The 26,732-nt window shown below is 39.1% G+C and overlaps 3 protein-coding genes across 11 annotated transcripts in view; all 3 read left to right on the top strand.

Moving 5' to 3' along the window:
• LOC106938339 (myosin heavy chain, fast skeletal muscle) overlaps window positions 1-26,423 on the top strand; it is a 65,651-nt gene extending 39,228 nt beyond the window's left edge. For 3 of the 7 annotated variants that reach the window (XM_015020340.1, XM_015020351.1, XM_015020361.1), the window contains exons 31-42: window positions 2,845-2,935; window positions 3,019-3,202; window positions 3,297-3,462; window positions 3,637-3,761; window positions 3,876-4,184; window positions 4,259-4,462; window positions 4,552-4,677; window positions 4,760-4,930; window positions 5,063-5,167; window positions 5,250-5,345; window positions 5,486-5,617; window positions 26,361-26,423. In XM_015020340.1, coding sequence (XP_014875826.1) covers window positions 2,845-2,935; window positions 3,019-3,202; window positions 3,297-3,462; window positions 3,637-3,761; window positions 3,876-4,184; window positions 4,259-4,462; window positions 4,552-4,677; window positions 4,760-4,930; window positions 5,063-5,167; window positions 5,250-5,345; window positions 5,486-5,617; window positions 26,361-26,408 — 1,757 coding nt within the window. In that variant the 3' untranslated portion in view covers window positions 26,409-26,423. Of the gene's footprint in view, window positions 1-2,844; window positions 2,936-3,018; window positions 3,203-3,296; window positions 3,463-3,636; window positions 3,762-3,875; window positions 4,185-4,258; window positions 4,463-4,551; window positions 4,678-4,759; window positions 4,931-5,062; window positions 5,168-5,249; window positions 5,346-5,485; window positions 5,618-5,738; window positions 5,863-26,360 lie in introns of those variants that run through there. The other 4 variants (XM_015020368.1, XM_015020375.1, XM_015020393.1 and 1 more) reach the window with 2 other exon arrangements.
• On the top strand, window positions 1,757-2,787 carry LOC106938431 (myosin heavy chain, fast skeletal muscle-like). The gene is made up of 5 exons (XM_015020476.1): window positions 1,757-1,805; window positions 1,899-2,125; window positions 2,249-2,392; window positions 2,492-2,648; window positions 2,756-2,787. The coding sequence occupies exons 2-5, from the start codon at window positions 1,919-1,921 to the stop codon at window positions 2,785-2,787; spliced, it is 540 nt and encodes a 179-aa protein (XP_014875962.1). The 5' UTR covers window positions 1,757-1,805; window positions 1,899-1,918.
• On the top strand, window positions 8,929-26,687 carry LOC106938366 (myosin heavy chain, fast skeletal muscle-like). 3 transcript variants are annotated; one of them, XM_015020405.1, is made up of 41 exons: window positions 16,084-16,125; window positions 16,347-16,395; window positions 16,489-16,715; window positions 16,837-16,980; window positions 17,080-17,236; window positions 17,344-17,371; window positions 17,451-17,568; window positions 17,657-17,749; window positions 17,832-17,895; window positions 17,999-18,097; window positions 18,186-18,289; window positions 18,372-18,510; window positions 18,605-18,723; window positions 18,806-18,955; window positions 19,036-19,206; window positions 19,314-19,620; window positions 19,926-20,002; window positions 20,085-20,172; window positions 20,286-20,403; window positions 20,487-20,610; window positions 20,699-20,835; window positions 20,989-21,244; window positions 21,475-21,717; window positions 21,827-22,003; window positions 22,106-22,251; window positions 22,335-22,425; window positions 22,523-22,912; window positions 23,000-23,126; window positions 23,204-23,322; window positions 23,409-23,605; window positions 23,689-23,872; window positions 23,967-24,132; window positions 24,340-24,464; window positions 24,578-24,886; window positions 24,965-25,168; window positions 25,257-25,382; window positions 25,519-25,689; window positions 25,784-25,888; window positions 26,022-26,117; window positions 26,229-26,360; window positions 26,566-26,687. In XM_015020405.1, exons 3-41 carry the CDS (start codon window positions 16,509-16,511, stop codon window positions 26,581-26,583), a joined length of 5,826 nt encoding a protein of 1,941 aa, XP_014875891.1. In that variant the 5' UTR covers window positions 16,084-16,125; window positions 16,347-16,395; window positions 16,489-16,508; the 3' UTR covers window positions 26,584-26,687. The 3 variants fall into 3 exon arrangements, with proteins under 3 accessions (XP_014875902.1, XP_014875908.1, XP_014875891.1); XM_015020416.1 differs by lacking the exons at window positions 16,084-16,125; window positions 16,347-16,395; window positions 16,489-16,715 and adding exons at window positions 8,929-8,988; window positions 9,128-9,350; XM_015020422.1 differs by lacking the exons at window positions 16,084-16,125; window positions 16,347-16,395; window positions 16,489-16,715; window positions 16,837-16,980 and adding exons at window positions 8,929-8,988; window positions 9,128-9,350; window positions 9,873-10,016.
• The last annotated feature ends 45 nt before the right edge of the window (window positions 26,688-26,732 follow it).

Genomic DNA, 26,732 nt, shown 5'->3' with positions numbered 1-26,732 from the left:
TTGCAAAGTAAACTTGCTAGCTCCTTAAAATCTTAAATTTAAATGTTAAACAATTTTAAATCTTTTTAAATTATCCGCTGTTGACTCCGCTGTTGACTATATGATGCTTTTTAATGTTTTAACAATGTAAATTACTTTGAACTGCCATGTTCAAAATACCTGAACATGGCAGTTTTGTATAGCTGAAATGTGCTACTAAAGAAAATCTTGATTGATTACTGTATAGGTTTTGAAACATCTTTAAGAAAAATTGATCAAATATCTAGTTCTCCTTGATTAAAGCCTGTTGATTCAGACATGACTCAAATGACTGGGAATATACACAGGCACATATGACACAAACTGTCCATGCGGATGAAAGTCAATTGGTTGTTCAAGAACATCTCAGAAACAAGCAAAGTGAGATTTACCTGAAAGGTGACTAAACGGTTGACAGACAGAAAAAGAAGCTACTGCTCTAAAAGAACTTAAGGTTATTTTTAGAACATTATCTGAAAATAATCTAACACAATAAATTACATTTTAGATTATAAATCTCTGTAAACCTAGAGCAAATAAATGTGCACTATAAATATATCTTCTTCCCTATGCTAAGCACGATTCATTGCTCTGTGCCTAAGCTGAATTTATTTTTGACCATGGTAATATTATCATCATATACTGCAACAGAACAAATTATGAGCCAAGTCCTGCAGAATTTCAAACATGAACTTCATCGTGGATACAATCCAAGATTGTTTTTAGCATCAAGAAAATTCCCAATATTTTACTTCCTAAATGAAGTACTCTCCATATATGTATATATTTTTATGTCCCTTAAACTGTGGTCATTCATAATATTTATGAGAAGCATTTTTTTATGGTGTTAAATGACCTTAGCTGGATTTATTTCAAACTCCATTCCAAGAAGATTTATTACACCTATCCAGTTCAAATGGAAGGTCCATTAATTAACATTCTATTTTGGATGTCTGAGGCATTTCAGTCCTTCAGAGAAACCTTGTAAATTTGATATAAAAATTTACTAGGTTCACATATGTGACCTATAAACCTCGTCTAAACACATCATCGTTCAACAATTAAGTACATTCTTGCAATTGACCAGGAGGTAAACTGTAAACATGACCAATACCTTTTTATAAACACAGTCAAGATTAAAATTTTGTTAAGGGGCCAAGCCGTTGATTTACTAATACATAAATCAAATACGGCAGAAGCGTCACAATTTTCTTTTAAAGGAATCGAGTTAAAAAATTTGCTAGTGTATAGAACATCAAATATTATAGAATCCACATGTAATACTGATGTAGTTTTAATTAATTATTTATTTAATTAAAACTAATCTAGACAACCCATTTGCTGTGGGATCATGAAATATGAAACAATTATTTATTTCGGACAGCATCAACCTCAAGCAATGAGGTGTCAAACATTCATGACCAAACTGATCAGGCAACATGCTGAGGAGGCTGGGCTGTTGAATATAAAAGCAGCAGCACAAGACATTTGCTCTAACTGGCAGGCCTCTAAGACAGGTGAGTGTAGTACAGTTATCCCATATATTTTTTTATGATACAATTTAACAGCAAACCACTTCATTTATGTAAAACATTCTTTACTGATTACTTTTGAGTTAAAATCTATGAACACATACAGTTTCTGTATTGGACAATTATACACCCAAAACACTAGAATATCTTACATAGTTATAAAATCTTTACAAAAACTTTGCCCAACTATGTTTTTTACTTTGTAGTACCTTGGCACTTCAGGACACTGAAATATTTCTGTTTGCATCAGCTGAGGTAATTTTTCAGGAGGCAGTTATGAATTTATATTAATGTAATTTTGTTTTATTTTTACTGTGTGGCTATATTAAAAACGTTTCATATGTTTAGGCTCCACTAATAGTGCAACCATGAGCACAGATGCGGAGATGGAGGCCTATGGCCCAGCGGCCATTTACCTCCGGAAGCCAGAAAGGGAGAGGATTGAGGCTCAGACCGCTCCATTTGATGCTAAAACAGATTATTTCGTGGTGGATGCTGATGAAATGTATCTCAAGTGCAAAGTCATAAAGAGGGAGGGTGGCCAAGCCACTGTTGAAACACTGGAATCGAAAAAGGTAAATATTCTTATTAATCATATTATTAAAAAAAAAACTTACAAACTCCACTTAAAATAAAAACACTGCATGAATTAAATGAAATCATTGGGGGGGAAAAAATCATTTGTGTTTTTTCAATAGACTGTAACAGTCAAAGAGGATGACATCCACCCCAGAAATCCTCCAAAGTTCGACAAAATTGAGGACATGGTCATGATGACCCACCTCAACGAGCCTTGTGTGTTGTATAACCTCAAAGAGCGTTATGCATCCTGGATGATCTACGTGAGTTCTCAGCTGCATTTCAAAGAACTTCAAAGGAGAAATCGTATCTGTGTATTCATTGAAATGGCTAAACATAGATTATCTCTTCTTCTGTAACAGACCTACTCCGGGTTGTTCTGCGTGGTCGTGAATCCCTACAAGTGGCTGCCTGTGTATGATGCTGTTGTTGTAGCTGGATACAGAGGCAAGAAGAGGATTGAGGCTCCACCCCACATCTTCTCCATCTCTGACAATGGCTATCAGTTCATGCTCACAGGTAAAGCAAAGACTAAAGTGTTTTCACAAAAGAAATGAAAAGAAAGGACATACTCACGTTGACATGAACTTAAAGCAGCTACTAAAGTATTATGGTGTACATTGCAGATCGTGAGAACCAGTCTATCCTGATTACGTGAGTGTTGCACAAATTCAATTGAAACATGTTTTATAAAACATNGCTGAGCTGCAGAGAGGCATGTCTAAGGCCAACAGTGAGGTGGCTCAGTGGAGGTCCAAATATGAGACTGATGCCATCCAGCGCACTGAGGAGCTGGAGGAGGCCAAGTTAGTCATAATCAATGTCTCAGTTTAATTATGTGTCATTTTTATCATGTGTTCTTGCCAAACAACACAACTTTTTAATCCAGGAAAAAGCTTGCCCAGCGCTTGCAGGAGGCTGAGGAATCCATTGAGGCTGTGAACTCCAAGTGTGCCTCTTTGGAGAAGACCAAACAGAGACTCCAGGGTGAGGTGGAGGACCTCATGATTGATGTGGAGAGAGCTAATTCTCTGGCTGCCAACCTTGACAAAAAGCAGAGGAACTTTGACAAGGTACTGTTCTTGAACCTAAAATTGTCTTTACCCAAGGCAAGACATTGTACTTAAGATTGTACTTAAATCAATTGCTCTATCCATACAAATGTAGGTTCTTGCTGAGTGGAAGCAGAAGTATGAGGAGAGCCAGGCTGAGCTGGAAGGAGCCCAAAAGGAGGCTCGCTCCCTGAGCACTGAGCTGTTCAAGATGAAGAACTCCTATGAAGAGGCTCTGGACCAACTGGAGACCATGAAGAGAGAGAACAAGAACCTGCAGCGTATGTCATTATTAAAAAATTCATCATAAAGAAAGAAACCACACAGAATCTATACAAGTCATGTAGTTTTGCGACTGTAACATTCCTTATCAAACTGAAAAAGAACAACAACAATAATTTATTTTTTCGGTAGGTTTCTGATTAAACAGTATTTTATTTATTCTTTCATTGCAGAGGAGATCTCAGATTTGACCGAACAGATCGGTGAGACTGGTAAGACCATTCATGAGTTGGAGAAAGCTAAAAAGACTCTGGATTCTGAGAAGTCTGAAATTCAAGCTGCCCTGGAAGAAGCTGAGGTAAAACCATTCTCACTAGTTAATAATTTAAACCACATTATACATACAAAATGCATATTCAGGACACTTTAGTTTTGCACCTTGTCACCTTGCTATATGCTTAAACCTTTCAAGGGCACCCTGGAACATGAAGAGGCCAAGATTCTCCGCGTCCAGCTGGAGCTCAACCAGGTCAAGAGCGAGATTGACAGGAAGCTGGCAGAGAAGGATGAAGAAATGGAGCAGATCAAGAGAAACAGCCAGAGGGTGATTGACTCCATGCAGAGCACTCTGGATGCTGAGGTCAGGAGCAGGAATGATGCCCTGAGAGTCAAGAAGAAGATGGAGGGAGACCTGAACGAGATGGAGATCCAGCTGAGCCACGCCAACAGACAGGCTGCCGAGGCCCAGAAACAACTGAGGAATGTCCAGGGACAACTCAAGGTGAGTTTGATATAAAAAAAAATATGTATAAAAGACCTTTCATATTTCTGACACCAAATTTATGTTGCTGTTAGGATGCCCAACTGCACCTTGATGATGCCCTCAGAGGACAGGAGGACATGAAGGAGCAGGTGGCCATGGTGGAGCGCAGGAACGGTCTGATGATGGCTGAGATTGAGGAGCTGAGAGCCGCTCTGGAGCAGACAGAGAGATCACGTAAAGTGGCCGAGCAGGAGTTGGTCGATGCCAGTGAGCGTGTTGGACTGCTGCACTCTCAGGTTGGGTTTTAGTTATTCACAAGAAACCAGGCCTTTCCAAGTCACTAAACCAACACATCAAAATTTTTTTAATTCTCATTAATTTTCAGAACACCAGCCTTCTGAACACCAAGAAGAAGCTGGAAGCTGACCTGGTCCAGGTTCAGGGTGAGGTGGAGGATGCTGTTCAGGAGGCCAGAAACGCTGAGGAGAAGGCCAAAAAGGCTATCACTGATGTCAGCTTAAATCTCGGAAACCACACAATTTAAACCTTTTGTTTAACCTTTAACCAAAACTTGAAAAACAACATAATTTCAGGCTGCCATGATGGCTGAAGAGCTGAAGAAGGAGCAGGACACCAGTGCTCACTTGGAGAGGATGAAGAAGAACCTGGAGATTACAGTCAAGGACCTGCAGCACCGCCTGGATGAGGCTGAGAACCTCGCCATGAAGGGTGGCAAGAAGCAGCTCCAGAAACTGGAACAGAGGGTATGAATTCCATTGTCATTCAAATGATTTAATTGAAAAATGAACAAAAATACATTTCTCATATAACTTCTACAAATTCCAGTCTAAAGGCACATGCTTTTCGAAAGATAATACTTTATCATCACATACAAGGTTCGTGAACTCGAGTCTGAGATTGAAGGGGAGCAGAGACGTGGAGCCGAAGCTGTTAAAGGAGTCCGCAAATATGAAAGGAGAGTTAAGGAGCTGACCTACCAGGTAATTTTTAGGTTTTAGTAAAACTACAGTAACTTTCTATCTTGTTGTTAGCACTTAACATGTATTTATGTGATATTTCTAGACCGAGGAGGACAAGAAGAATTTGGTCAGACTTCAGGACCTGGTTGATAAGCTCCAGCTCAAGGTCAAGTCTTACAAGAGACAGGCTGAGGAAGCTGTAAGTTAGATATTTTATCTTAAATATCTTGTATTTTAATCAAAAAGTAACTAAATAAATTACAATGTTCATAAACAGTAGGTAAATATGACAGTGTCTTATCAACTTTAATAAAACAATTTAACCATTTTTCCTCCCAGGAGGAACAAGCCAACACCCACATGTCCAGGCTCAGGAAGGTCCAGCATGAGATGGAGGAAGCTCAGGAGCGTGCTGACATCGCTGAGTCTCAGGTCAACAAGCTCAGAGCCAAGAGCCGTGATGCTGGAAAGGTAATGTTATTTATGTATTAATGTAATGGTATTCCTTGATGATATTGTGTCAATCAGTAAATGAAATCTTAATTTTGAACTTTGATAATAACTAACTGTCTTCTGTGCTCTCCTTTGTCAGTCGGATTCTGCAGAGTAAGAGTCATCATTTACTGAAGACCTTTCAACGGAGTTCATAAAATATGAACCGGTTGTTTGGGTATCTTTCTTATAACAATAAAGATGAGAATTATCATTGGCTTTCATAATCTTGTCACTTTATTTTTGAATGTCTTATTTAAATCAAAATGCAGCACTCAGCAATTTAGGCTTTTGTAGATTAAACAGCAGTGGCAGTGTTGCACACAGTGCCATATAAATAATTTTCTTTATTTGTTCTTTAGATTTTCAATGTAGATTCCCTAAATAATAACATGAATCCTGCCATATAGTATTATCTGACATGGAAGTGCCTGTTTGCATGCTACCCATCTATAACATTTAATAGCTGTTTTTTGATTGTCAGTTTATGAGCTACATTTGAATGCTCCAGTAGATGACTAAAATAGACTTCATAAAACAATTATGGAGGATTTCAAATGGCATTCACTTAAAATAAAGAACAGGAAAACAAAATGGTGTTTATCTTCCTTCCCATGAATACATAGGGCGAATCAAATTCTGCTTAGTGCACACAAACTGCTCAGTCCTTCCCTGCATCCAAGCAATGTCCTATTTGAGATGTCGCAAGAAACAAACATGGCGTTGCCAAGCCCAAGACTATGCCCCATGGAAAAAACCCAAGGCTTGACCTGGAATCTTGGAACAGAATAAAATCTCCATGCATGCTTTCAATGAACTTTCACCTTCTCGCCTTGGTGGGCTTTCATAAATGCCGCACTGCTTTTGTATGCCTCTGAAGGGAGTGTATGGTGACAGGAAGACATGTCCATGTAATGCAAGCAGCAAAAGAAATCCACATCACAAATCTATGTAAATGTATTGTTTTTTTTACCTAAACGAAATCCAAAATGTCCTAATGGGGGCAGAGGAGCTGACTTCTTGAGGCAAAACAGTAATCAACAATAATAAGCAGTCTGATTAATCTTAGATACCATCACACAAAGCTTTGGAGGAGTGGAGGAGCATAGTGGAATAGTGTTTAGCACTGACCTAGGTTGTAGTCTTGGCCAGAGCTTTTCTGCCTACAGTTTGAATTTGCCCCACCATCTACTTGATTGTATATATTATATAGTTCTCAGATCATCACTGACTGTTTCAAAACTGACTTTATCGGGGGATTGTATTTACAAAACTAATTCATCAAACTTTGTTTCAAACAAGACAATAACCAACGTTTTAACCTCAAAAAATCCATATGGAGTCATGAGTAATATAATTTAGTTTCAATAGTGGGTCACTCAAATGATATGAAGACACAATCACCAGATGGACTTTGAATGTTTCATCCACCTGAAAAAAATACTTTATTTGTTTTATCAATCACTTGTAGAGGAAGCATTAACATTTTCTCCATTAATATGTGAAATGTTTTTTAGGTTGAACAGCGAAGCTCAAAAATAGTTTTTAGATGGGGACCTAAGTTTTAATACAACCCGTTAATGATGCTTCTTCAGCAGGTGCCAGTCTTGATTAAATAAGGCAGCTGGAGAACATTCATTTTCCCTAGGGTCGAACTTATTTTGAGCAAGATCCTGGGCAAAAGGCCATCTGTTTTCATCTCCATGTAGGGCAATAATTGGCAACAGATAACTTTTACGGTTAAGACCTCATATATAGATTTATTTCAGGAATTTAGGATGCCCCAGCATCCAGTAACTGGAGACTTCAAGCCTTTTGCCGACATTTCCAAGCCTAAGTGTCATGTACATATCTGAAATGAGCCATAAAAAACATTGATGTGAAGTCATGCCTATTAATAAAGTGATTTTATTTCATTTTGATATTTCAACTTGTTTGTATCTCTAAGATAGATACAAACTTTCTCCAGGTGAATTACCTTACACATGCACACATCTTATTTACTTTTAAAGTATTTTGGTGACAGCTTGTACTTAAAATGGCAATAGCATTAACGTCACAGCTTTAATTAATATTTAATCCAGTAATATTTAATCCAGTAATAATGTTGCTCTGCACTTAGTGCAAAGCTTGCTCATACAATTGCACCTATAAAACATGTATAAATAAATGTATTTTTAAAAAAAGCACTATTATTCCTTAAATTAAAAAGACAGTTTTGCAGCAAGCCGAAGATTTCATATGTTAATGTGAAACTAAATACCAGCCGAACTTGGATATCTTTCCAAAATAAAATCCAAAGCAGTTCACAAGTCCACAAAAATATATTTTAATGTTCATATATGTTTTCTGAATAATAACATATATAAAAAACTCTCTTCTGGACTATTCAGAGAATTATTTTATTTAGTCAGCACTTCTGTTTCCTCATGTGGAGGCAGTAGTGGACAATATTTTGCATTAAAACATTTGTGGCTCTTAATTTTAGTCACTGATGCATAAGCATCTGCATGATTTTCTCACAATATTTATACGACATACTGCAAGAAATCCCTCAAGCCTTTGGTATGCTGAAATCCATTTATTGCATATTGGATTTTTAATCCTGTTTTTGCTTACAGTTATTTAAATTTTCTCTTGAAATTCTTTTAGTTTTCCCATTAATTTTTGTCATCCAATAAAATCATTTTAAGTATATAAGACAGATAACCAGTTTTAAAGCTGAAGTTAAGAAGAAGGCACGTATAATTTCTGTAAACATATCCACCACAAAATAAGCCACAGGATGATTTGAGATCATGACCAAACTGGGTGAGTGGCAACTGCTGACCAGACACTCCCACCCTCTATAAATGAGGGAGCTCCAGACTTCTGCTCGAACTGATAGGCTGCTGTCACAGGTGAGTGGATTCATAATGACATTATTTTCTAATCTTCATTTTATAAGAGATTGTCATGTTGTATTTTCCCCACAATTTAACAGTCAAGTTACTTTTAAGCATGCATCAGCCCAATGACATTTCCTCAGAATTCTAATCTCCTCTAGTGTGGACCACAAAAAACTCAGAGAAGGCCTTTTTAAATTTTGATATCCAATATATCTTGTGGTTAAACATTAGTGTTCTTTCAGAGAAGTTTTATTTAATTAGCTGTAAGGAAGTTAAATATAAAGGGGCATAGAATTTAACAAATGAAATGAAACAAGATTTTGCCATATCTGGTGTTTGCATTTTCACCATTTGTCTACCAACCTGATGGGACTCTAACTCAAAAGTCATTTGTCTTTTCCTTTTCAGCATCTTCACAGGTCAGCCGAAACCAAAGACATACTTTTTTCCCATCGGGCTGAGGTAATAATAAGCAGAAAACTGAAAGAAAATAGCATTGCACATTCAAACTTGAAGTAGATGTTACAAGTAACAATTAACAATAACCAATGAATGTGAATATGCTAGACTGCCATGGACTCATTTGGATTGTCATTTTCAGTCTCAACTAAAGTGCCACCATGAGCACGGACGCTGAAATGGAGGCCTATGGCCCGGCAGCCATTTACCTCCGGAAGTCAGAAAAGGAGAGGATTGAGGCTCAGACCGCTCCATTTGATGCTAAAACAGCATACTTTGTGGCAGATCCTGATGAGATGTATCTCAAGGGGAAACTTATTAAAAAGGAGGGTGGCAAAGCCACTGTTGAGACAGACTCAGGAAAGGTGGGTAAAGCTTTGTTCAATGTTTTTATTTTGTCATTTTCTAATTCTGTCATGAAGTGGGGTTGTAGGTGGTGAGGAGAGACGCTGAGACCCAGGTTATGGTGATGAAGAAGATGAATATATTTAATGATGATGCTCACAGTCCAAAAACAGGCAGCACGGCAGAAAGACAGGCACACAGCCAAATACCGGTAGCAACTGATACACAGGACTGAAACGAGAGCTAACGCTATCCAGGACTAAACAGTTCTACTGGAGCGAACATACAAAACTGAGACGTTAGACTTTGACAAAACGACAAGGACCCGACGAGGAACACAGACAACAGGTGGGTTTAAATACACACGGGGTAATTAAGGGAAACGAGACACACCTGGGGAGCAATCAACGGGGAGGACAGGACAGAGACTCACAGGGAAACAGGAAAAACATAGAAAAACTAAAAATAAACACAGATCATGACAAATTCTTCCTCAATATTATATTTTAAACACATTTGTGACAATACATATTCTTCTCCAGACTGTAACCGTCAAAGAGGATGACATCCACCCCAGAAATCCTCCAAAGTTCGACAAAATTGAGGACATGGCCATGATGACCCACCTCAACGAGCCTTGTGTGTTGTATAACCTCAAAGAGCGTTATGCATCCTGGATGATCTACGTGAGTTCTCAGCTGCATTTCAAAGAACTTAAAAGGAGAAATCATATCTGTGTATTCAATGAAATGGCTAAACATAGATTATCTCTTCTTCTGTAACAGACCTACTCCGGGTTGTTCTGCGTGGTCGTGAATCCTTACAAGTGGCTGCCTGTGTATGATGCTGTTGTTGTAGCAGGATACAGAGGCAAGAAGAGGATTGAGGCTCCACCCCACATCTTCTCCATCTCTGACAATGGCTATCAGTTCATGCTCACAGGTATATCAAACATTCTAGTGTTTTACCCCCAAAAATGAAAAGAAAGAACATATTCACGTTGACATGAACTTAAAGTAGCTAATAGCTAACGATCTGCAATGGTGTACATTGCAGACCGTGAGAACCAGTCTATCCTGATTACGTGAGTGTTACACAAACTCAATTGGTCATTGTATTACAAAATATACAAAAATGAAGTTGACAAGTCAAAATGTGTCTCTTGTACCTCAGCGGAGAATCCGGTGCTGGCAAGACTGTCAACACCAAGCGTGTCATCCAGTACTTTGCAACAATTGCAGCTCTTGGTGGCAAAAAGGACCAAGCGCCGCAAGCTGCTGGAAAAATCCAGGTGATTATACGTTTTAAGAAGAAACCAGTCTCCACTGTGCATACTTAGGTGCGTACTGCAAAAATATTCACAACTGTCAATGTGCAGGGCTCCCTTGAGGACCAAATTGTTGCTGCTAACCCTCTGCTAGAGGCTTATGGTAATGCAAAGACTGTGAGGAATGACAACTCTTCCCGTTTTGTAAGTTAAGACAATGCTTAAATGTTCATTGATAGTTAATGCTTGATTTTAGAATATAACACTTGCTATTAATTTTGTTTAGGGTAAATTCATCAGGATCCACTTTGGTACAAGTGGAAAGCTGGCCTCAGCTGATATTGAAACATGTAAGTAAAACATATGATGTAATCAGTGTTATCTATTATTAATTTATAATCTGTACAATGATTTCCTTATCAAAGTGCTTACTTATATTTATGTAATTCTTAGATCTGCTGGAGAAGTCCCGTGTCACCTTCCAGCTGTCTGCTGAGAGGAGCTACCATATCTTCTATCAGCTTATGACAGGCCACAAGCCTGAGCTCATTGGTAAATGATCAAATACTTGAAATTTGAATGCAGAAAAGTGCAACTTTAAGACAAAGAAGCTACAATGATTTGCTTCTGTTGTTTCAGATGCTCTGCTGATCACTACCAACCCCTATGACTTCCCAATGATCAGCCAAGGTGAAATCACTGTCAAGAGTATCAATGATGTGGAGGAGTTCATCGCTACAGATGTAAAAGAAAATTTGAGTATTTTAAAAAATAAATTTCTTAAAACATGTGTGTAGTGTACTTGAAACTTTTTTTCTCTGCATAGACTGCTATTGATATCTTGGGCTTCACTGCTGAGGAGAAGTTCAACATCTACAAGCTCACTGGTGCTGTGATGCATCATGGCAACATGAAGTTCAAGCAGAAGCAGCGTGAGGAGCAGGCTGAACCAGATGGCACTGAGGGTAATTTATAAAACATCACCATTCAAATCCTGTACAGAGAAAAAAAGTTTAAAATTACATTATTTTTTTAACCATGTGTTTTGTTTCTTTCCAAAAGTGGCTGATAAAATTGCCTACCTCTTTGGTCTAAACTCAGCTGATATGCTGAAGGCTCTGTGCTACCCAAGAGTCAAAGTCGGAAATGAGATGGTCACCAAAGGTCAGACCGTCCCACAGGTAATTTAAACCAGCTGTGATTCTAAGCAGTTTGTTTGTTTGTATTTGTTAACTACGTAAAGCTGACAATTTTCACTTCTAGGTCAACAACGCTGTCAGTGCTCTGTGCAAGTCTGTCTATGAGAAAATGTTCTTGTGGATGGTCATCCGTATCAATGAGATGCTGGACACAAAGCAGNTGTATCGTATCGTGGACAGAATATCGTCTATCGTATCGTATCGTATCGTAAGATTACTGTATCACTACAGCCCTATTAATTTCAAAAGGTATTTTTGGCTAAATTACCTTAACAATTCCAATACTTTTATGTAAACTCCTGTGCAAAACCAGAGGCTAAAAGACTTGATGAACAAATGTATTATACTCCACACTACAAAGTAGAAAGCACAAGGCCAGCTTTATAACTTTGTATTTGGTCAAATATTATAAAATAACACAAACAAAGCGACATCTGTGTTTTAAATAAAAGGATGAGTGAAGCATTTTCTTTTACAGTATTTTAATACATTCATAAACCAAGTTTTATTACAACACTAAAGGAATTTCTTAAGTCATGCATTATGGCAACCTTGATTTTCGAGCAAACTATAAAATTATCATTTCAAGAGGAATATAAACCTGATTAACAAATAAACATACTCTGAAACTGCCATGCACAAGATAAAACTGGAGCTAGAATATCTTTAAGGACACATTTAAAAGTAGTTCTGTGTCTTGCATTTAGTGAACTTAGGCAACTGCACAGACTGCAACAAGGAATATATTAACTTTTTAAAGGAACATTTTTTCTTAAATGTGAATGGGATCATCCTCAATTTTTTTAATTTAAAAAGTTTAGTTCTCTTTGATCTTCTACATCTTAGCAGAAAAAGACATTCAACACTGTTTTATTAAATTATGTGTGCCTCAAGTCAGTAACTCAGTCAATATTCACATGGTCCATCTTATAAGTACTCTGTCATCTGTTTTGCACCCTCACACACGAGGCAACACTAGCAGATGCTGTCCTATTTTGGATTGTGCTGCTCTAGCTTATACCCCCGTCTGAAAATGTGAGCAGTCATCAAATAAATTAGACAGGCGACCTATAAAATATGATATCTTCCACACAGCACCCCTCTTTCCCAGAAATTAAATTTTCAATCCCAAAGCCATGTGCTATTGTCCTTGTACCAATGAAAAAATGGTACAAGGACAAAAATGTCATGCGCTTGCGCGCTTGACAACATGCGCGCAAGCTATTTCTTTCCTTATTTGGTCACTCCTCTACTTTCAGCTTTCTCTCATGCTAGGTTGAGCATTAAGCTGGGCATGACGGCGCGTTCAACAACCGTGCCACCTGTGTCAACATTGAAAATTTGGAAGGTGGTCTTGCAGAACATGTTCGCCTTTACTGGCATGTATATGGTACTCTAGCAAGTAAAATAAAGCCTGGGTCACCAGGCTTTACGTCCTCCTCCCCAGGCTAAGAGTTGTTGTTTTTATTTTATTTTTTTTAAATATTTGATTCAAATTTTTTTATCTGTGCAGTGGTGCAGTTGGTAGCATTGTTGTCTTGCAACAAAAAGATCTTGGGTTCGAATCCCAACCCGGGGTCTTTTTCTTCATGGAGTTTGCATGTTCTCCCGCATGGTTTCTCTCCAGGTATTCTGGCTTCCTCCCACAGTCCAAAAACATAACAGTCATGTTAATGGACTGGCACGTTAATGGACACCTCTCACCCGCTGGAGATAGGCACCAGAACCCCCTTGTCAAGGAATAAGCGTGTATGATAATGGATGGATAGATTTTTTTAATACACCAGTGACCCCAGGCTCTGTGTCTTCGCTGAAACTTGATAAAGGTTTTTGGTTATTTTGTAGCGCCACAATGCATCAAACAGTGTCATATCAAATGTCTTCTCTGGCAGATGTCAGGCAGAGTTGATGGGTGTGGCTGTCCAAAGATCAGAGAAACTTGTACCATAAAGCCTGGGCTACCGAAGCTTTAATAACATAAACCTACATAATTTTTAAAGTGTAATCAGAAATAGGTATATAACAAATTTATGTCAGATCATGATTTCTTGGTTAAAGTCAAGTTGTCATAACAAAGACATTTCAAATAATGTCAACCTTGTATTAAAAGTTTCATGATTTACCGAATGACACTTCGTGACAATAGTCAAAAATATTCATGAAGACTTACTTATATTCATGATAAGTGTTATGTCATGTTTATGACAGGGTCACAATCCGTCAAAGTGTTACCAAATTATTCAAGCAAGACATAGAATAATTTTCCTGGTGGGAAACACAACTGTGTCTAAATTTTAACAATATAACCCAAACTACAACAACCAGCCAGAATTTCACTAAGTTTTTAATGAAGCCCACCAAGCACACAACCCACACCAAGCAAGAGACCCAATGGAGCCAGGTGAGGGACAAGCAAGTCATTGATTTACTCAATATGCTACAAAGAAGATGAGCCTCATTGTACTTAAAAAGTGGGCCTCCAAGCTACTCAACTGCAAATCTCCAAAGTTCACAAAGACTCCTGAATAGGTGTTTAAACAGAATAAGCCATTTGTTTGGAATAAGTTTCAAAACAGGGTTACAGATGCTTGAAAGCTGAAACTGCAACTCTTTCTTTCAGGGGTTTTTTTTGTCCCTTTTGACAAAGATGACTTCCTTCACCTCTCTTTCCACCCATATGTTCTCTCTGTCCAGAACATGGACATCATTGTCAACAAAGGTGTGATGAGGTGCAAATGTACAGCTAAATCTTGCCCCAGGCTGCTGACTCTTCTGTGTTCTACCATGTGTTGATGAAGTTATTTGGTTTCATTGATGTAGAAGACAGTAAAAATGTTGCATTGGACAGCATACACAACCTCACTGCTGACTCCGCTGTTGACTATATGATGCTTTTTAATGTTTTAACAATGTAAAGTACTTTTAACTGCCATGTTCAAAATAATTGAACATGGCAGTTTTGCATAGCTGAAATGTGCTATACAAAAAACTTGATTGATTGACTATAGGTATTGAAACGTCTTCAAGAAAAATTTATCAAATATCTAGTTGTCCTTTATTAAAGCCTGTTGTAGAAGATATGACTCAGACGACTGGGAATATACACAGGCACATATGACACAAACTGTCCGTGTGGATAAACGTCAACTGGTTGTTCAAGAACATCTCAGAAACAAGCAAAGCTGAAGTCTGATATAAACAGTGCTTCGGCCAACAGAGAAGTGAGATTTACATTAAAGGTGACCAAGCGATTGCCAGACAAAAAAATAAGCTAGTGCTCTAAAATAACCTTAGGTTATTTTCAGAACATTATCATCTCTATAAACCTGGGGTATGGTGCTAACAACATATTTAAATGTGTACTATAAATATATCTTCTTCCCTATGCCAAACACGAACCATTGCTCTGTGCCTAAGCTGAATTTATTTTTGACCATGGTAATACTATCATCATATACTGCAGGAGAGAAAATTAAGAGACAGGTCCTGCAGAATTTCAAACATGAACCTCATCCTGGGTACAATCCAGGATTATTTTTAGCATTAAGAAAATTCCCAATATTTTACTTGCTAAATGAAGTACTCTCCATATATGTAAAAAAATTTTATCTCCCTTAAACCATGGTCATGAATAATATATATGAGAACCATTTTTTTCTGGTGTTAAATGACCTTAGCTGGATTTATTTCAAAATCCATTCCAAGAAGATTTATAACACCTATCCAGTTCAAACGGAAAGTCCATTAACATTCTATTTTGGACGCCTGAGGCATTTCAGTCCTTCAGAGAATTCAAAGCTCATTAATAGATTTGATATAGAAATTTACAAGGTTCACGTGTCCTATAACCCAGGTGTTAACACATCATCGTTCAACAATTAAGTACATTCTTGCAATTGACCAGGAGGTAAACATTACCAATATTTTTTTAAACACAGTCAAGATTAAAATTTTGTTAAGGGGGCTAAGCCGTTTATTTACAAATACATAAATCAATTACGGCAGAAGCTTCACAATTTTCTTTTAAATGAATTAAGTTAAAAAAAATTGCTAGTGTATAGAACATCAAATATTATAGGATCAACATGTAATACTGATGTAGTTTTAATTAATTATTTATTTAATTAAAACTAATCTAGACAACCCATTTGCTGTGGGATCCTGAAATATGAAACAATTGTTTATTTCGGAAAGCATCAACCTCAAGCAATGAGGTGTCAAACATTCCTGACCAAATTGAGTAGGGAACATATGCTGAGGAGGCTGGGCTGTTGTATATAAAGGCAGCAGCCCAAGACTTTTGCTCTAACTGGCAGGCATCTAAGAAAGGTGAGTGTAGTACAATTGTCCCATATATTTTTATGATACAATTTAACAGCATACCACTTAATTTATGTTAAACATTCTTTACTGATTACTTTTGAGTTAAAATCTATACAGAAACATGTAGTTTCTGTATCGGACAACTATACACCCAAAACACTAGAATATCTTACATAGTTATACAATCTTTACAAAAACTTTGCCCAACTATGTTTTTTACTTTGTAGCACCTTGGCACCTCAGGACACTGAAGTATTTCTGTTTGCATCAGCTGAGGTAATTTTTCAGGAGGCAGTTATGAATTTATATTAATGTAATTTTGTTTTATTTTTACTGTGTGGCTATATTAAAAACGTTTCATATGTTTAGGCTCCACAAATAGTGCAACCATGAGCACAGATGCGGAGATGGAGGCCTATGGCCCAGCCGCCATTTACCTCCGGAAGCCAGAAAGGGAGAGGATTGAAGCTCAGACCGCTCCATTTGATGCTAAAACAGCTTTCTTCGTGGCGGATGCTGATGAAATGTATCTCAAGTGCAAAGTCATAAAGAGGGAGGGTGGCCAAGCCACTGTTGAAACACTGGAATCGAAAAAAGTAAATATTCTTATTAATCATATTACTAAAAAACTTACAAACTCCACTTAAAATAAAAACACTGCATTAATTGAATGAAATCATTTGGGGGAAAAGAACATTATTAGTGTTTTTTCAATAGACTGTAACAGTCAAAGAGGATGACATCCACCCCAGAAATCCTCCAAAGTATGACAAAATTGAGGACATGGCCATGATGACCCACCTCAACGAGCCTTGTGTGTTGTATAACCTCAAAGAGCGTTATGCATCCTGGATGATCTACGTGAGTTCTCAGCTGCATTTCAAAGAACTTAAAAGGAGAAATCGTATCTGTGTATTCAATGAAATGGCTAAACATAGATTATCTCTTCTTCTGTAACAGACCTACTCCGGGTTGTTCTGTGTGGTCGTGAATCCCTACAAGTGGCTGCCTGTGTATGATGCTCTTGTTGTAGCAGGATACAGAGGCAAGAAGAGGATTGAGGCTCCACCCCACATCTTCTCCATCTCTGACAATGCCTATCAGTTCATGCTCACAGGTAAAGCAAAGACTAAAGTGTTTTTACAAAAGAAATTAAAAAAAAGAACATACTCACGTTGACATGAACTTAAAGCAGCTACTAAAGTATTATGGTGTACATTGCAGATCGTGAGAACCAGTCTATCCTGATTACGTGAGTGTTGCACAAACTCAATTTTACAAAAGGTACAAAAATGAAGTTGATAAGTCAAAATGTGTCTCTTGTACCTCAGCGGAGAATCCGGTGCTGGCAAGACTGTCAACACCAAGCGTGTCATCCAGTACTTTGCAACAATTGCAGCTCTTGGTGGCAAAAAGGACCAAGCGCCCCAAGCTGCTGGAAAAATCCAGGTGATTTATTCGTTTTAAGAAGAAACCAGTCACCACTGTGCATACGTAGGTGCATACTGTAAAAATATTCACAGCTGTCAATGTGCAGGGCTCCCTTGAGGACCAAATTGTTGCTGCTAACCCTCTGCTAGAGGCTTATGGTAATGCCAAGACTGTGAGGAATGACAACTCTTCCCGTTTTGTAAGTTGCGACAAAGCTTAAATGTTCATTGATACTTAATGCTTGATTTTAGAATATAACACTTGCTATTAATTTTGCTTAGGGTAAATTCATCAGGATCCACTTTGGTACAAGTGGAAAGCTGGCCTCAGCTGATATTGAAACATGTAAGTAAAACATATGATGTAATCAGTGTTATCTATTATTAATTTATAATCTGTACAATGATTTCCTTATCAAAGTGCTTACTTATATTTATGTAATTCTTAGATCTGCTGGAGAAGTCCCGTGTCACCTTCCAGCTGTCTGCTGAGAGGAGCTACCATATCTTCTATCAGCTTATGACAGGCCACAAGCCTGAGCTCATTGGTAAATTATCAAATACTTGAAATTTGAATGTAGAAAAGTGCAACTTATAAGACAAAGAAGCTACAATGATTTGTTTCTGTTGTTTCAGATGCTCTGCTGATCACCACCAACCCCTATGACTTCCCAATGATCAGCCAGGGTGAAATCACTGTCAAGAGTATCAATGATGTGGAGGAGTTCATCGCTACAGATGTAAAAGAATATTTGAGTTTTTAAAAAAAGAAATTTCTTAAAACATGTGTTTCGTGTACTTAAAACTTCTTTCTCTACACAGACTGCTATTGATATCTTGGGTTTCAATGCTGATGAGAAGTTCAACATCTACAAGCTCACTGGTGCTGTGATGCATCATGGCAACATGAAGTTCAAGCAGAAGCAGCGTGAGGAGCAGGCTGAACCAGATGGCACTGAGGGTAATTTATAAAACATCACCATTCAAATCCTGTACAGAGAAAAAAGTTTAAAATTACATTATTTTTAACCATGTGTTTTGTTTCTTTCCAAAAGTGGCTGATAAAATTGCCTACCTCTTTGGTCTGAACTCAGCTGATATGCTGAAGGCTCTGTGCTACCCAAGAGTCAAAGTCGGAAATGAGATGGTCACCAAAGGTCAGACCGTCCCACAGGTAATTTAAACCAGCTGTGATTCTAAGCAGTTTGTTTATTTGTATTTGTTAACTAAGAAAAGCTGACAATTTTCACTTCTAGGTGAACAACGCTGTCAGTGCTCTGTGCAAGTCTGTCTATGAGAAAATGTTCTTGTGGATGGTCATCCGTATCAATGAGATGCTGGACACAAAGCAGTCGAGAGCCTTCTTCATTGGAGTCTTGGACATTGCTGGCTTTGAGATCTTTGATGTGAGTAATGAATAACATCAAAAAACAATGTAAACCATTTTTGATTTCATAGGAAGATAAACAACTATCAATAATTACAGTTCAACAGCTTGGAGCAGCTCTGCATCAACTTCACCAATGAGAAACTGCAACAGTTCTTCAACCACACCATGTTTGTCCTGGAGCAAGAGGAGTACAAGAAGGAAGGCATTGAGTGGGCGTTCATTGACTTCGGTATGGACTTGGCTGCCTGCATTGAGCTTATTGAGAAGGTGAGTTGCTGTATTACTCAGCTTAAACTAATAAAATCCCATTTTTTTATGGAAATGATACGTCATTTTAAATTTGAGTTGTAATTTAATTTGGAAATTATTCACAGCCATTGGGCATCTTCTCCATCCTTGAAGAGGAGTGCATGTTCCCCAAAGCCTCTGATACAACTTTCAAGAACAAGCTGATTGATCAGCATCTTGGCAAGAACAGGGCCTTTGAGAAACCCAAGCCTGGAAAGGGCAAAGCTGAGGCTCACTTCTCCCTGGTTCACTATGCTGGTACAGTGGACTACAACATCACTGGCTGGCTGGACAAGAACAAGGACCCACTGAATGATTCAGTGGTTCAGCTCTACCAGAAGTCTGGAAACAAGTTGCTGTGCTTCCTGTATGCAGCTCATGCTTCAGCTGAGGGTAAGAACCAGCAAAATGAACAGATAACCTTAAATTAATTGAATAGATTAATTTAACATGTGGGAAACCCCCTGAATACACACACAGTGTCAGATTTTCTAAAACTTGGAATCAGTGCCCAAGAAACAAAATATTTGAAGAGTCGCTTTTTAAGTTCGTTTTATGTCGTGGAACCTAAATCCTACCACTAAGACGACTTTCAAACATATCTACAATAAATATGTGATTAAATTGTACTGTTAAGGTAAAGGGAGCTTTACATCAGTAATGATTTACTACCATTGTTTTCACTGTCATAATTTCAGCTGAGTCTGGTGGTGGTGGCAAGAAGGGTGGCAAGAAGAAGGGTGGTTCCTTCCAGACTGTGTCTGCGGTTTTCAGGGTATGGACAATTTGTCGAGAACTGTCATAAAAGTAATGGTTTAAAATCATCAATAGAATAATTTTATGATCCTGATCTACAGGAGAACTTGGGCAAGCTGATGACCAACTTGAGGAGCACTCATCCTCACTTTGTGCGTTGCCTGATTCCTAATGAGTCAAAGACCCCAGGTAAGAAGCTCAGGCTTAGAAATTTACAGTAAGTTAACATTAAGACATTTTACATGATATTGTTTGGAGACACTGTTAAATAAATTTTCACTAAATATATTACCAACCGTCAGGTCTTATGGAGAACTTCTTGGTCATCCACCAGCTGAGGTGTAACGGTGTGCTGGAGGGCATCAGGATCTGCAGAAAGGGCTTCCCTAGCAGAATCCTCTACGGTGACTTCAAGCAGAGGTAGCTGCTGTTGTCTTTCTGAATGTGAAGAAATGTTTTCAGATGTGAAGATGGAAAAAAGCAAAATCCACCTTCTCTCATAGATACAAGGTATTGAATGCCAGTGTTATCCCTGAGGGACAGTTTATTGACAACAAAAAGGCTTCAGAGAAGCTGCTGGGCTCCATTGATGTGGACCACACTCAGTACAAGTTTGGACACACTAAGGTATGTTGGAAGAAGACATTAATGACATTGCTGGAAACGATTCCTTTGTATCCACGTGTTTTAACTTGCAAATGTTTTGCTATTATAGGTGTTCTTCAAAGCTGGCCTTCTGGGTACTCTTGAGGAGATGAGAGATGAAAAACTGGCTTCATTGGTTACCATGACTCAGGCGCTCTGCAGAGGATATGTCATGAGGAAGGAGTTTGTGAAGATGACAGAGAGGAGGTACAATAGAATAAAAACACTGAAAAAAGGAATACATGACTCTGTATTCCACTGCAAAACCCAACAGTTCACACAACCCGCTGCTCAGAAAGTTCAAACTTTTGCATCAGAGTACATGTATATTTTGTGTTAACAAAATAACTCTGTTTTCAGAGATGCCATCTATACAATTCAATACAATGTCCGTTCCTTCATGAATGTGAAGAACTGGCCATGGATGAACCTCTATTTCAAGATCAAGCCTCTGCTGAAGAGTGCAGAGACTGAGAAGGAGTTGCAGAATATGAAGGAGAACTATGACAAAATGAAGACAGACCTGGCTGCTGCTTTGGCCAAGAAGAAGGAACTGGAGGAGAAAATGGTCTCCCTGCTCCAGGAGAAGAATGACTTGCAGCTTCAAGTGGCTGCTGTAAGTAGGAAGATTTCTTTTATTCATGTATGATTATTAAACCATATAGTTCCCATGTTCAACTCTGTACTTAACACAAGAGTGGGGTTATGTTTTGAGACTGAGGCTATAAACACTAGATTTCTGTCAAGATTGTCCAGATATTGTCAAATAATGGATTCTGATATAATTAAAGAACTATTTATATAAAAGGAGAACATTAACATTATTTTACCCATCCTCAATCATAGGAAGTGGAAAGTCTCTCAGATGCTGAGGAAAGGTGTGAAGGGCTGATTAAGAGCAAGATCCAGCTTGAGGCCAAACTCAAGGAGACAACCGAGAGACTGGAGGATGAAGAGGAAATCAACGCTGAGCTGACTGGCAAGAAGAGGAAGCTGGAGGATGAATGCTCTGAGCTGAAGAAGGACATTGATGACTTGGAGCTCACCTTGGCTAAAGTGGAGAAGGAGAAACATGCCACTGAAAACAAGGTTCACATCACTGAGACACCATTATCAGAATATATTAAGCCAATCCATAGAATTTATGAAATCTACAACACTATACTTCAATTAAAATTGGGTATTTCAAAACCTTTAGGTGAAAAACCTGACAGAGGAGATGGCAACTCAGGATGAGGCCATTGCCAAGCTCACCAAGGAGAAGAAAGCCCTCCAAGAGGCCCATCAGCAAACACTGGATGATCTCCAGGCAGAGGAAGACAAAGTCAACACTCTGACCAAGGCCAAGACAAAGCTGGAACAGCAAGTGGACGATGTAAGAAAACAGTTTATTTATCTTTCTCATTCGGCATTAGCCTAATGATGCAGTCTTTGTATTGATTGATTAGTGTGTTTGAATGTACCTATTATACAATAGCTTGAGGGCTCATTGGAGCAAGAGAAGAAACTCCGTATGGACCTTGAGAGAGCCAAGAGAAAGCTTGAAGGAGATCTAAAACTGGCCCAGGAATCCATTATGGATCTGGAGAATGACAAGCAGCAGTCTGAGGAGAAAATCAAGAAGTGAGTGCAGACTATCTTTATTTTTCAACATATGATAGTCTCATGTCAGAAAATTGAGCTCAACACTGCTTTCTGAAATACAGGAAGGACTTTGAAATCAGCCAGCTTCTCAGCAAGATTGAGGATGAACAGTCCCTTGGAGCTCAGCTTCAGAAGAAGATCAAGGAACTTCAGGTAATACTGTTTAACCTTAATTGCCCCTGGCTGAATTTTTCTTCAGTTTTTTCGCAGAGTGATCTTGAGTGATTACTTCAATGCATTTGATTTCTAGGCTCGCATTGAGGAGCTGGAAGAGGAGATTGAGGCTGAGAGGGCTGCTAGAGCTAAGGTAGAGAAGCAGAGAGCTGACCTGTCCAGGGAGCTTGAGGAGATCAGCGAGAGGCTTGAGGAGGCTGGTGGAGCCACAGCTGCTCAGATTGAGATGAACAAGAAGCGTGAGGCTGAGTTCCAGAAGCTGCGCCGTGACCTTGAAGAGTCCACCCTGCAGCACGAAGCCACCGCTGCAGCTCTCCGCAAGAAGCAGGCCGACAGCGTTGCTGAGCTGGGAGAGCAGATCGACAACCTGCAGCGCGTCAAGCAGAAGCTGGAGAAGGAGAAGAGTGAGTACAAGATGGAGATTGATGACCTGTCCAGCAACATGGAGGCTGTTGCAAAAGCCAAGGTGAGTGGATAGTACATGTTTTACAAATGTCAGACACACAAATTGTGGTTCATAATTACCTTTTACATTAACTTCTAATGGGTTCAGGGCAACTTGGAGAAAATGTGCAGAACTCTTGAGGATCAACTCAGTGAAATCAAATCTAAAAATGATGAGAATGTCCGCCAGCTGAATGACATTAATGCACAGAAAGCAAGACTCCAGACAGAGAATGGTAATTCACCTGACCTTAAACCTGTGTTCTATATTGATTAAAATATTTCAGAAATAATGAATTTTTGACTTTCACAGGTGAGTTTGGTCGTCAACTTGAGGAGAAAGAGGCTCTTGTTTCTCAGCTGACAAGAGGCAAGCAGGCTTTCACTCAGCAGATTGAGGAGCTCAAGAGACACATTGAGGAGGAAGTGAAGGTAAAAAAGTCTGTTTATATATTCTTTTGTCATGTATGATGAGGTCAATTGACAAATCATTACACACTCAACTTTGTGTTGTCCAGGCCAAGAATGCCCTGGCCCATGCTGTTCAGTCAGCCCGCCATGACTGTGATCTGCTCAGAGAGCAGTTTGAGGAGGAGCAGGAGGCCAAAGCTGAGCTGCAGAGAGGCATGTCTAAGGCCAACAGTGAGGTGGCTCAGTGGAGGTCCAAATATGAGACTGATGCCATCCAGCGCACTGAGGAGCTGGAGGAGGCCAAGTGAGTCATAATGAATGTCTCAGTTTAATTATGTGTCATTTTTATCATGAGTTCTTGCGAAACAACACACCTTTTTAATCCAGGAAAAAGCTTGCCCAGCGCTTGCAGGAGGCTGAGGAATCCATTGAGGCTGTGAACTCCAAGTGTGCCTCTTTGGAGAAGACCAAACAGAGGCTCCAGGGTGAGGTGGAGGACCTCATGATTGATGTGGAGAGAGCTAATTCTCTGGCTGCCAACCTTGACAAGAAGCAGAGGAACTTTGACAAGGTACTGTTCTTGAACCTAAAATTATCTTTACCCAAAGCAAGACATTGTACTTAAGATTGTACTTAAATCAATTGCTCTATCCATACAAATGTAGGTTCTTGCTGAGTGGAAGCAGAAGTATGAGGAGAGCCAGGCTGAGCTGGAAGGAGCCCAAAAGGAGGCTCGCTCCCTGAGCACTGAGCTGTTCAAGATGAAGAACTCCTATGAAGAGGCTCTGGACCAACTGGAGACCATGAAGAGAGAGAACAAGAACCTGCAGCGTACGTAATTCCTGATTATTCAAGGAGTTGAGCAACTCCAAAATTAGTGAGACACAGATCATTTTTATGCTTCAGCCTCCATTAGTGTTATCAATTCTCTATTGATAAACTTAATAGAGAATGATTAATTCAGAAATTTCTTAAAAGTCTATATTTGGCAGATTTCTACGACATATCTTCATTTTTTTTATTTACTTTTCATTGCAGAGGAGATCTCAGATCTGACTGAACAGATTGGTGAGACTGGTAAGAGCATCCATGAGCTGGAGAAAGCTAAAAAGAGCGTGGAGACTGAGAAGTCTGAAATTCAGGCTGCACTGGAAGAAGCCGAGGTAAAACTTTTCTCGTCAAATGAACAACAATTTATAAAATACATCTACATATGCATACTCTCATACCTTTATATGTCTGTCATCTAACCTTGTTATATGCTTGACCTTTCAAGGGCACCCTGGAGCATGAAGAGTCTAAGATTCTCCGCGTCCAGCTGGAGCTCAACCAGGTCAAGAGCGAGATTGACAGGAAGCTGGCAGAGAAGGATGAAGAAATGGAGCAGATCAAGAGAAACAGCCAGAGGGTGATTGACTCCATGCAGAGCACTCTGGATGCTGAAGTCAGGAGCAGGAATGATGCCCTGAGAGTCAAGAAGAAGATGGAGGGAGACCTGAACGAGATGGAGATCCAGCTGAGCCACGCCAACAGACAGGCTGCCGAGGCCCAGAAACAACTGAGGAATGTCCAGGGACAACTCAAGGTGAGTTTGTTATTAAACAAAAATTAGAAGACTTTTAGAGGGAAACCACTCTGACATCCAAATTTATATTGCTGTTAGGATGCCCAACTGCACCTTGATGATGCTGTCAGAGGACAGGAGGACATGAAGGAGCAGGTGGCCATGGTGGAGCGCAGGAACGGTCTGATGGTAGCTGAGATTGAGGAGCTGAGAGCCGCTCTGGAGCAAACAGAGAGATCACGTAAAGTGGCCGAGCAGGAGTTGGTTGATGCCAGTGAGCGTGTTGGACTGCTGCACTCTCAGGTTGGGTTTTAGTTATTCACAAGAAACTAGGCCTTTCCAAGTCATGCAAGCCACACTTCTAAATTGTATCATTCCGATTAACTTTCAGAACACCAGCCTTCTGAACACCAAGAAGAAGTTGGAAAGTGATCTGGTCCAGGTTCAGGGTGAGGTGGACGATGCAGTTCAGGAAGCCAGAAACGCTGAGGACAAGGCCAAAAAGGCTATCACTGATGTCAGTCTAAATATCAAAAATAATCTAATTGCAACCCCTTTTTATTACATAACATCTACATAAATTGCTGTCACAACAAACACAAGTAAAATTTTTCCAGTGTTCAAATATTGCTGCTTAACACCCATTTTTTCAGGCTGCCATGATGGCTGAAGAGCTGAAGAAGGAGCAGGACACCAGTGCTCACCTGGAGAGGATGAAGAAGAACCTGGAGGTTACAGTCAAGGACCTGCAGCACCGGCTGGATGAGGCTGAGAACCTCGCCATGAAGGGTGGCAAGAAGCAGCTCCAGAAACTGGAGCAGAGGGTATGAACAATCTTTGCTGTAATGCACATAGTATAATTGTAATATATAATTATAGTAATATTGAATTGTGTCCTTTTTCAACATCTTTAAACAGGTTCGTGAACTAGAAACTGAAGTTGAAAGTGAGCAGAGACGTGGAGCCGATGCTGTTAAAGGAGTCCGCAAATATGAGAGGAGAGTTAAGGAGCTGACCTACCAGGTGACTATTTTATCTTCTGTGTTTTCTAAACACTTACTAAGTACCTCTAATACCAAATAACATTCCTATTTCCCTGTATACTATTTGTCATGTTTACAATAAGTCTTTACAAACATTTCGTTTATGTCTGTAGACCGAGGAGGACAAAAAGAATCTGGCAAGACTTCAGGACCTAGTGGACAAGCTGCAGCTCAAAGTGAAGGCCTACAAGAGACAGGCTGAGGAGGCGGTAAGTGGTTGTCTGTCATCAGACAAATAATGTTTCCTTTAAGATAGAACATTGCAAAGCATTCTTTTTACATTTATGTGAACTAAATAATTGCAATTTCAAAACTTTCAGGAGGAACAAGCCAACACCCACATGTCCAAGCTCAGGAAGGTCCAGCATGAGATGGAGGAGGCTCAGGAGCGTGCTGACATCGCTGAGTCTCAGGTCAACAAGCTCAGAGCCAAGAGCCGTGATGCTGGAAAGGTAACATTTTCCTTCCCATCTCCCTTCGAAATATACTACAAAACCTAATGCAATCACATGCTGATTTTATTTTATACTATGCATGAAAATCAAAATGTGTCAGGATATAAGTGAAACTTCATACTTTTCTTTATGACAAGCTCCATCAGCTCTTCAAACCATTTAATTTAAAGTCATTTAATGTCCATTTTTCCTTGTTTTTCAGAGCGATTCTGCTGAATAAGAGACCAGGCCTTCATCAAGCTTTTCAACAGAGTTCATAAAATATGAACCAACTGTTGAATTCTTTTTCCACTGTAATACTTAAATAAAAACTAAGCACTATCATGTTGTGTATTGGAGTGCATTTTCTTGACATAGAAAATTAACATC

This window comes from Poecilia latipinna, unplaced genomic scaffold (assembly GCF_001443285.1).
Source record: "Poecilia latipinna isolate Pla-1442-1.1 unplaced genomic scaffold, P_latipinna-1.0 Scaffold83, whole genome shotgun sequence".
In the NCBI taxonomy this organism is placed as follows: domain Eukaryota; kingdom Metazoa; phylum Chordata; class Actinopteri; order Cyprinodontiformes; family Poeciliidae; genus Poecilia; species Poecilia latipinna.
This window is presented reverse-complemented; position numbering and strand designations above follow the sequence as displayed.